The sequence below is a fragment of the Crocodylus porosus genome, unplaced genomic scaffold, assembly GCF_001723895.1.
Source record: "Crocodylus porosus isolate Cpor-Errol unplaced genomic scaffold, CroPor_comp1, whole genome shotgun sequence".
Lineage (NCBI taxonomy): Eukaryota > Metazoa > Chordata > Crocodylia > Crocodylidae > Crocodylus > Crocodylus porosus.
The window spans coordinates 83,088,777-83,099,572 of NW_017728906.1; the positions used below are offsets into that span (position 1 = coordinate 83,088,777).

A 10,796-nucleotide genomic window follows, 5' to 3' on the forward strand; every position below is an offset into this window, starting at 1 on the left:
TGCCGGGGTGTTGTGGTGGGGGTAGAGCAGGGGGTGGGTGTGTGAGGCAGCAAGGACCCCAAGCAGCCCCTGGCAAACTGGCACTCTGGCAACCTGCGAGGGAAAAGCCCCGGTTCCCATTTGTCTCCATTAAAGAAGAACCCATTTTGAAAGTTTGTCAATCACTCTTTCAAGTGTGCGCGCCACCCTTTCACTTATCCCTGTGGCCCACTTTCGGGTGGCCACCTATGGGTTGAGAAGTGGGGCACTGGGGTCCCTCCCGGCCTTCCTTTTCTGTGCCTCCACGAAAAACAAAGCATCCTCCCCTTCTCAAACAGAATCAAGGGCGGATGCACAACTCTGGACCTCTGGTTCAGAGATGACACCTTTATTAGACCAGCTAAGAAATCGCAATAAATAAATAAGATCTTTTTTCTGCAAGCTTCCCGGATGGGGAAGGAAGCATTCAGGACGGACACTAGTTTAACAAGCTGGAGGAGAAGGGAGAATGAAAGAAACGGATGAGGTGCGGGGGGGAAGGAAGCAGCTGGACTGAGGCACTGAACACGTGGCCGCATCAAGGCAGCAGAGCGCTGCCTGCGAGACTGGCCGGAGGCTCTGCGCTGCTTTCCAAGTGACGCTTCGCAAAGCCCCTTCCTTCTCGTCTGCCCTTGCCCCGTCCTCTCCCCAGAATAAGGCTGGCCACGGCCCCCTTCCCGCCCCTCCCCAGGATCCCGGGGCGCGAGTCTCCCGCGCTCGTCCTTGCCCGCCCGCGCGGCGGAAGCGGGCCGGCCCGGCGGAGACATGACGTGTCAGACAAGGGCACTTTGTGCGCGCTCCTCGGCCGGCGGGACGCTCGCGCAGCCCCTGCCCCTGCGGCACGGAGCAGAGGGAGAGCCTGGCCGCCAGCAGAGAGAGAGGGGGGGCCCTTCCCTCCCAAAGCCAGGAGGAGGAGGAGGAAGGGAGCTGGGAGCCAAACAAAACAGCTAGAGTTTGAAAGAAACCGCCCCCCCCTCACCTCCTGGCTGAGGGGAAAGGGAAAGTGAGGACTGAGTAAGCTCCCAAGGATGATAACTTAGTGGAGAGGAGGGAGGGCCAGCTCCTCACTTTCCTCTTTTTTTCCCATCCCTTGGGAAGTGTCTGCACCACTGGAAGAGGTCAGGCCTCGACCCTGTTGCTTGAGAAGCAGGAGAGGAGATGGTGGAGGTGGCAGAAAACAGAGGGGATGTGCCTCCCGTGCAAGAAGAAGAGGCGAAGGAGCGGAAGAAGAAGAAGAGGAGGAAGAAGAAGGACAGCAAGACACGCACGGTGCGGTCCAACCTGCTGCTACCTGGGCCGGAGACTGAGAAGCCCAAGGGGAGCCCCCTGGCCAGCAATCGCCTCAAGACTACTAAATACACTGCTCTGTCTTTCCTCCCCAAGAACCTCTTTGAGCAGTTCCACCGGTTGGCCAATGTCTACTTTGTCTTCATTGCGCTACTCAACTTCGTGCCGGCTGTGAATGCTTTTCAGCCCGAGCTAGCCTTGGCCCCGGTGCTCTTCATCTTAGCTGTCACTGCCATCAAGGACCTGTGGGAGGATTACAGTCGCTATCGCTCAGACAAGGAGATTAACCATATGGAGTGTCTGGTCTACTGCAGGTGAGAGTGCATGTTGCACGCGCTGGTGTTATGGGAACTGGTGTCAGGGTGAAGTTTTGGGGGGAGGTGTAAGGAAAACCAAAGTCAGTGCAGTACCTCTTACTAAAGGGCATCCGGGAAAATGTGGAGCTCTTTGGTGCCAAATTGGGGCGCTCTCCCTCCGGTTGCTTGCCCCTATGAAATGTGAGGGAGTGCGTAGTGAGAGGATGGGAGCAAGCAGGTCTTCTGATTTGTGTTTTGTTACACTCCTAAGCTCAGTTTAATGAGAACGTTCTGTTATCCATGTCCTTGGCTTGTCTCCCACATGCCCAGTTTTCCCTGGTCTTCACCCAGAAGTTTTGATGTTCCCAAAGTGTTGTGGATAAACTGTATGTGCAAGTAGAAGCTCTCATTCATTCATCACAGTAACATAGTGAATTATTGAATTATATGTTAGTAAGCAAAGCTGGTGCACATGTGTGTGTTAAGGCAAGAATGGTGCATCACAAAAGGAATTAATTCACTTACTTTGGAAGTGTTTGATTTGTAAGTATTTATGAGAAGTCTTTATAATGTAAATGGTCAATTGTGCCAGCATATACTTTGGACCAGTATAGTCTTTGCTTCAGTGAATTTTCATGTTACTCTTTGCCATTAAATCTTTACTGAACAGCAGGTAGAGGCCAAAGATTTCTGTGTGTGGATTAGTTACTGGAGTGTTTGGATTACTGAAGTTCTGTTGGGTTTGTTTTTCTAAAGAATGTGAGGTCTGCCTGCCATCATTCAATATTTGTTTCTAGCAAAAGCCACTGATTTATCATTGTCAAGTGCCATCATCCACTGTAAATTTGCTAATTTACAGCACTATTGGTGGAATTTTTGTTCACTTTTTCATCTTCTCTTTTTGGAATGAAAGTTTCTGTATGTTCTAAACTGTGTTTTTAGACTAAATCTTCAGGCTCTGGAAATAGGCACTGAAGTTGGTTCCACTGATTCCCATCAGCCTGTGCAGTGGTTATCCCACAGAGTCTGTTCTGGTGGTACAGGGGATGTGCTCCATGTTTTAGGAGAGCAGGCTTTGCTTCTACATCTGATGCTGCTAGTCTTCCAGAAAGGACAGCAAAATTAAGCAGGAACATGAAGTACATATCAGGCTTATATTCTTATTTCCAAATATGTTTGGGAGAAATCCTTCTGACAGATCCCAGTATACAGGGGAGACAGCAACTCTCCCATTGCAAGAACAGGCATAGTCAAAAAAAAAAAAAAAAAGACTCACAACTGGCTGTATTTTTAGCATTCAGCAAATTGTCTTGTATTTCTCATACAGCCAGCTGTGAGTACTTTTTGACTATGCCTGTCCTTGCAATGGGAGAGTTGCTGTCTCCCCTGTATGCTGGGATCTGTCAGCAGGGTGTTAGGGTGTTTTTTCCCCCATCTCTAGATATCAGTGTGTGTGGGAAAGACTGGAGAAGGATCTTATTTCATATACTATAAGTACATTCAAACACACATAAATAAGTAGAACACAGTCTCTTTATGTGTGTGTAGTTTCTTTCTCTGAATAGTTCTGCTTTCCTCAGGTAACTTTGCTACTCTCTTTCAGACTGTTACTTTACTTCTAAAGGCAGGCCCTTACAGAGCAAGGTATACTAATAAAAATAATAATCTACACTACAAGGCTAAAAGGAAAAAATGTATATACTTGTTATTGATGCCGTTTGAAAGCCTTAGTATTAACCTTGGACTTATTTTCCCCAATTTTCCTTTTGGAACTCCCTTTACCAAATAGGCAAAGGCAGTCCTAGTCAGTCCACCTGACAAAATTTATACTGCCTCCTGTTGAGATTCCCAGCTAAGCAATTAATATGTTGCATTTTATGATCCTTACCATGAATTTTGTCACCAAATGAAAATTAGAACTTCCTAACTGCTGCAGTGTACTACTTTCAAGTTGCAGTAACTTGATTTAGTTGGAAGTGTTTTGGATAGCCTTTGAATTAGTATCAAGGGCTACCTAATCCACTCTTACTAGTGTGGTAAACTTGAAAGTGCAGTCCTGGTCAGTCCGCCTGAAAAAAAAAGCGATCTCTAAATAGAGGTGGAGGTTGGATGCTCTTTGCTAGAAAGTTACTGTTTCTTTAGGTGAAAGCTAATATTTGCAAAAATCAGCATGACTCCAGGAGCCCGGAGCTTTAACAACTGTGGTGGGTATAGAGGGATACGTATTAATATCATGAGAGCTGGAAGCATGAGTTTATTTTGAAGGCAGAGAGACTACCAAATGAACAAGTGGATGGATTTTTTGTTTGTTTGTTTCCCTGGAGGTTCAAAATCAAGATAAAGAGGGATCACTTTGACACTTATTCCATGGAAAAATTTGAAGGGTAGATGTCATCTAGATAGATTAATGTAAATTAAATAATGATATTATTTCCCATGTCTCTGTTCATTCATTTTTTTAACTCTTTTTTTTTACTATACCTTGTGCCAGTGACTGTACTCCTGCAGCTCATGTTATGGAGACAGTGCTTTCACTTCTTGATACGTATGCCTCCTTCACATGGGTAGGTTGATGGGACAGGAGAAAGGCAGATACGGTAGAGTGCAGCAGTGCATGTAGCTCCCTCCCCTAATGCTCAGGGATGCCTTGAGGGGCAGGATGCCATCTCTGGAGAAAGAAAATGGTTATGTTTTGTGATGTATGGAAATTTGGTCGCCATGCATACAGGCATTCTCTGCTGTATCAGTTACTTCTAAGGGGGTGGATAGCTATGTGATGTGCCATGTTGCTCTCGGCATCCTTCCCATTTTGCCTGTATAATGGGCCTTAAATATTTTAAATATATAGTAATGCCTTTCCTACTGAAAACTTCTGAAAGTGCATCACAAACAGTTGTGTCCACATACCACTCTGCTGAAAATGGCAGGTAGCAGGAGGCAACAGGTTCACAAAATATTCAACAACCAGAGGCAATGGTTGCTGCCTAGATGTACATTTTCTTTTGTGTTACATACCAGGGGACTGTAATGACCATACACCCGCCCAAAAACTGAGTCTTACTCTCTAAGGGTTTAATAAATTCCATTTCAGGTGAAGATTCAAGTCATCTAGACAAGCTTGTCTAACCTCAGTTTAACGCTTTATTTCCTCCTTATTAAACACAAATAGTGGCTCTTAGCATAAAATATGTGGCTTTTTTATGTAAATTTCCCAGGTATTAGGAGCGGATAGACTATCCATTATCCTGGGTTTCTGCTACTATAGAAATTAAAGTGGTGCCTTGTTGCTAGGTGGCAGAGGAACAGCCTATTTGCTTTGAGTAACTGCCACCCTGGGGAAACGGTGGACATACAACCCCTATACTGATGTCACTTAAACTTCTTTATTTTAATGAGGGGGGGATTTTATGTCCCCCTGCCCCCATGGTAACTCTACACCAGTTTCAAATAACTTACTGCACTGTATGGGCTTAAGTCACATGTCTGATCCTCATTTATGTTGGTATAAAGGTGGAATTTACTGAGGTACAAATGTTGTGCAACCAGGCTCAGAAAGAGTTGTGCAAAGCAGAGGGAATTGTAATGATGGAAAAAGTCTACTGTCTTCAATGCCACCTTATCTGGATAGGGCACCAGTGGGATGGGAGCTGTAACTGTATTAGTAAAATTCATGGGTTGATCCAGGATTTTGAAAATGGGGATACAACACAACACACATTTTTCTCCAGTAAAAATCAACTTGGAAGATTTACTAATCTGCTAGGGGCCTAGGGTCTATTACTCAATTTAAGGTTGAAGCAAAAACAAATATAACTTTATATGATATAGCAAATGAATGTACATTCCAATACTATATATATATTAAAAGCCACAACAGACTAGGCAAAAATAATGAAAAATGCTGTTTCCTTAGTCTTATAGTCTTTGGAATTAAACGTACTTTTCTTTTTCATATTCGTAAAACAAAACCTAGCCTTCTTGAGCGTCTTGACTTGAATCCAACACTTCACTGTGAGTTATTTTCACACCTCAGTTAATGTTTTTAGCTACAGTTAAAAACTGTCTACAGGGATGCAAAATAGAAGCCACGTTACAAGGAGCAGGTAGCAGACTGCAGAAGAAAGGACAGCTAGATTAATGGTCCTCAAGACCATTAAAAAGGAGAGAGGTTTGTTAACACCTGTAGAATGAAGAGTTTAGAAGGAATTGGGTAAATTACAGTGAGCCATGAAATCAGTTGACTGCCTCACTGCTGTCTGAATTGAAATGTTTCTGCCACTGTCAGGGAGTTGGTTTTAAACGTTGGGTAGAGCAGGAATCAAAGGGAGAGGGCAGTAGCACCGTACCTGCCCTGGATCTACCCTGAGGATCACTCTTCTCTATTGGACAATTCAGAATAGGAGGGAATATATTACCCATGCATGCAAGATGCTAAAAAGCTGAAGTGTGACTTATACTTTCCTCAGAATATGCTGCAGAGTAGGCTTCTGATCACCTTTCCTGCTAAAGTTGCTAGAATCAGGGGAATTGTGATGTGCAGTGGAGGATGATGAAGCACAGTAGTAATAGCAGCTGATACCATAATAATGGTATCCTGTTCACGGAGAATTATAAAAGTTTTGGAAGCTTGGTGAATATTTTGCATAGTCCTCGCACAGCTATTGCTTTTTGGAGCCATTTGGCTGATGAAGGCCAGGGCAGGGAACCAGGGCAGATCCAAGGAAAAGTGCAGAAGTGCAGTCATGTTCCCTTTCCACTGTGTAGGAAAGTGAGCTCTAAAGAAAACATGCTAGGGGCTGTCCCTGGCTTTGCCTGGCACCCTGTGCAGTCACTGGAGAGGGGATCAAGCCAGGGACAGTGGCACCTGGGGTACAAACCCTTGGCACTGACCATGAGGGAGAGTGGAATGGAGAGAGGGAGGCACTAAAGTCATGACGGGGTTGACTTGGCAAGGGCCGACGCAGCAGCTGTTAAGTCCAACCAGGCAAACTAGAGACAGGATCCCCCTGCAGCCTCACTCCCTCTCCCCCACAGCTGCTGTGTATCAGACATAACCTTGTGGAAGGATTGGGCCATGTTCCCACTTGGCTAAATTGAGTCAGGGCCTGATTCAGGTGCAGGCCAGGTCCTGATGTAGCTGTGGGGGGCTGGGGCATACAGTAATGGCCCAGGTGGGGTCTGGTACAGCTATGTGGGATTGGGTCCTGGGCAGGTTGGCCCTGTGTGGCTGCATCGGGGCCCCAGCCCCATGCAGCTGCATCAGCACCCCAGCCCCATGCAGCTGCATCAGCACCCCAGCCCCATGCAGCTGCATCAGCACCAGCCAGGCCACTTAACTGCAGCTGGATCAGGCCCCACCTGGGCCAGCACCATGTGCTGGATCGGGCCCACAGACTGGATCTGACCCATGGGTGCAACTGGCCCTGCTCATCCAGCCCATGGATTGAAAAGGTCAGGCACCACTGATTTAGAAGGTCCCCAACATGATTTTGTTTTTGTGTCTGTACGCCAGCACATCTGGTGAATACTCTCACATTCACCTCCTCTGAGGTCCCTTCCAACCCTAATTTTCTATGGTTCTGTGATTCTGTTCCTGAACCTATATGAATTCATGATGATATACAGCCCTTAGGGTGAGGTGCTAGTACCATTTTGCCTCTGATGAGAACAGTACACAATACCACCACTTTAAAATATTCAGGCAGACCAGTCACAAGCTGGAAGTTGTTTAAAAACAAATTAATTCATACTGATCAAACTTGGACTGTCCCAGCTCTTGTTTCCAGCTTCTGGCTATGGAGAGGGGCATGAAAATCCAACATTATCTTATTACTCGGGTCCATTAGTTTGTGACTCAGGCTTTATGTACAGTGCCCCAGTTGTAACAATCAATGGCTTGTTATTGGCACGGATATACCAGTGGAAACTCCCATCATAAAAAGGCAAAACAGCTAGAAGCTATGACGCACGCCACAGAGATTAATCTTCCCAGGTAGTAAAATGCAGCAGGTAAAATTATGGCTTATAAGCAGCTTTGCTCATCTACATTAGGATAGGTGCCTAGGGGCCAGAAAGAGATGGCCTAAGAGACCACTGTAACTCCTAGATAGAATCCCTACCTAGGGATCTACATGGTAGTCTAGAAATATAATCATATCCTTTATAAAAACAAGCATACAACAGAGCTTAGATAGTTTCTGTAAAATTTCTCTGCATCTCTTAGGTACCATTGCTTTTACATAGCAAAACTCAAGTAGCTGGAGAAGTTGGCCTGTGCCAGAATCAGTTGGTAGAAGAGAATACTAGCTCTTGGCTCATTTTCTTCCAGACCATGAATGTTACAAAAACACTTGCATGTAATCTATCTGACATAAGTCTTCTTTGCTTCCCATTATTCATGGTCAGCGTGACAAAGAGACAGCAGCATCCAGAGGGATGCATCCCTAGTCAGTTGAGGAAGGATATGGATTCTAGTTCCAATCCTACTCTATTACTCTTCACATTCAGCTTCTTGGGTAAAGCTGTCACTTGCAGAGGAAACTGACTAATCCCAGGTAGCTTCCTTTTGAATCTGAGGCAGAAACTCTTTGTCACCAGAAAAAGGAACAGAAAGTAAAATTCTTATGGTAAATGACTTCCTGTATGGTTCTCTTCTACTCTGGTTGGTTACCCTTAAGTCTAGGGGCAGTCAGAGAAGCTAGCGACAGCACAACTCACCAAAGAGGGAATTGACAAAAGGGCAGGAGACCTAGGATGCAGAGAGGAGGGCCAGGTCACCATGTGGATCTGCAGTTTGCTCTGCCCTGGTGCCTCACAGTGTCTGTGTGGGTTTTCTTTGTATTTCTTCTCGAGGGCTAAAAAACTATTCTTCTGGGTTTCTCCATGCTCGTGCTTCCTTTTTCCCCTACTCTTCTGTTTCATTGCTGGAGGCTAACACCTAATATAACAGCCTGATTTTTTTTGTTTGAGGTGGTAAGCACTTGCAGTCCCCACCACAGGTCAGTGTGTGATGAACATTCCTAACACCCTCAAGGAAAAAAAAAAACCCTGGTCAAAAATTTTGATTTCATAGATTGTTAGGGGCTGAAAGGGACCTTTCAAGATCATCGGGTCCAGCCACCCTTAAATCTTAAGAGTTCACATCCACAGGAGAAACAGTAAATCTGTAAATAGGAGACTATATCTTAGCAGTACTTTTACTGTACCTAAAAAGCATTTGAGCAGGCACTGAAAACCAGCCCTTGGTTTTGAACATAATGCTCCCCACCTCAAAAGCCCTTATCTGACAGTATTTCATCAGTGTTGCTTAGACTCAGTTACAAAATGTAATCCCCTACTGGATAAGTACCAATGTTATTATTATAATCTTTATTTATATAGCACGTAAATGTACATGGGGATTTGCAGCAATATATTGAAAACAAGACCCCTGCTTAGAGGAGCATTTAAGACGTGTGCTCTTAGACCAAACTTGGTTCTGCCAAATATTTGAGAACAGCAGCAACGTGTGTACATTGGAATTATTGTGACAACATTTAAATGTGTAATCTGCATTTTTGCTCATGGTTAGTGGGCACTAAAGGGCAAACAAAAAAGCCACTTCTCTTCAAGTTGCTGATGAAGAAAGAAACAAAATAAATGTGTTTGTTGTAGTAAAATCCCATTTCAAATTTTGATGATTAGTGCACACTGATTAATTCTTACCAACTGAAACACCCAGAGTCCAGAAAGGCTATGAGTAGAATGTGAGACTATTCACCAGATGTGCCAGTGTACAGACACAAACACAAAATCACGTTGGGAACTTTCTAAATTAGTGGTACCTGACCTTTTCAATCCATGGGCTGGATGAGCAGGGCCAGTGCATCTGTGGGTCAGATCTAGTCTGTGGACCCAATCTAGCACATGGTGCTGGCCCAGGTGGGGCCTGATCCAGCTGCAGTTAAGTGGCGCTGATGCGGCCACACAGGGCCAACCTGCCCAGGACCCAATCCCACATAGATGTACCGGACCCCAGCTGGGCCATTACTGTGTAGAGTAGAATATGAGAACAGTTTACCCCCATCCTCTTTTGAACCCCCCTTCGATAGTTTAAGGCCGCTATTAAATAACCTCTCAGTCTTCTCTCCTGTGGACTAAATAAGTCCAGTTCCCTCAGACTGTCTTCATAATTCATATCCCCATTTTTGTTACCCTCTACTGGACTCTCTCCAATTTGTCCACATCCTTTCTGTAGTGGGGGGCCCAAAACTGGACACAGTACTCCAGATGTGGCCTCACCAGTGCTGAATAGAGGGGAATAATCATTTCCCTTGACCTGCTGGCAACACTCCTACCAGTGCAGCCCAGTATGCTGTTAGCCTTCTTGGCAACAAGGCCACGCTGCTGGCTCATATTAAGCTTATTGTCCGCTTTAACCCCCACGTCCTTTTCTGCAGAGCTGCTGGCCAGCTAGTCAGTCCCCAGCCTGTACTGGTGCATAGGCTTGTTCTGTCCTAAGTGCAGGACAGAACACTTATCCTTGTTGAGCTACATGAGATTCATTTTGGCTCAATCCTCCAATTTGTCTAGGTCACTCTGAATCCTAGCCCTACCTTCCAGCATATCTTCTACTCCCCCCAGCTTGGTGTCATCTGCATGAGTCTAAGGGTAGAAGAAGCCTGAAATGCATGACCAGAAGCACAAGTTAATATAGCTGTGTAGGTCCTTCTGTAAAAATTTAGTAGGGTGCAGATTTTTGGTGGAGGCTCAGCTTCAGATGTGTGGCATTTTCCAAAGGAACTGCAGACTAAGGCTAAATACAGACAGTCAAAAAGCCTGATACTGAATTGATTTAGTCTTCTCAGGTTAGTCTAAGCTGCAAGACCCGATAAGTAAGTGAACAAACATTCACTTCTGATTCTGGAAATGCAGCCACATGCCTGGCCAGGAGCTAAGGGGAGCTAGAGCATGCCACCCTGCTCAGCTGGAGTAGACAGTTTGGGCCAAGGCTAGCCCACCCACCCTGTGAGGGGAGCTTGCAGGGGAGACGTAAACCTTCCTGGGATGCTAAGGGACTGAGTTGACTTGAATTTGGAGGAGATCTGGGACAGAAGTTCAGTGAAAGGATTTTACTTAAATCTGTTAAGTCTGATACTACATCCATCCAGGTTTATCTTAAACCAGTTTTGGCCATTTTGAAAGCAGTTTGTGTGC

The 10,796-nt window shown here is 45.3% G+C and overlaps 1 protein-coding gene across 1 annotated transcript in view; it reads left to right on the forward strand.

The window, feature by feature from the left end:
• The first annotated feature begins 920 nt into the window (after positions 1-920).
• The window catches only part of ATP10A (ATPase phospholipid transporting 10A (putative)), a 167,955-nt gene continuing 158,079 nt past the window's right edge, over positions 921-10,796 (forward strand). The window contains 1 exon segment of the mRNA XM_019529445.1: positions 921-1,619. Coding sequence (XP_019384990.1) covers positions 1,177-1,619 — 443 coding nt within the window. The 5' untranslated portion in view covers positions 921-1,176.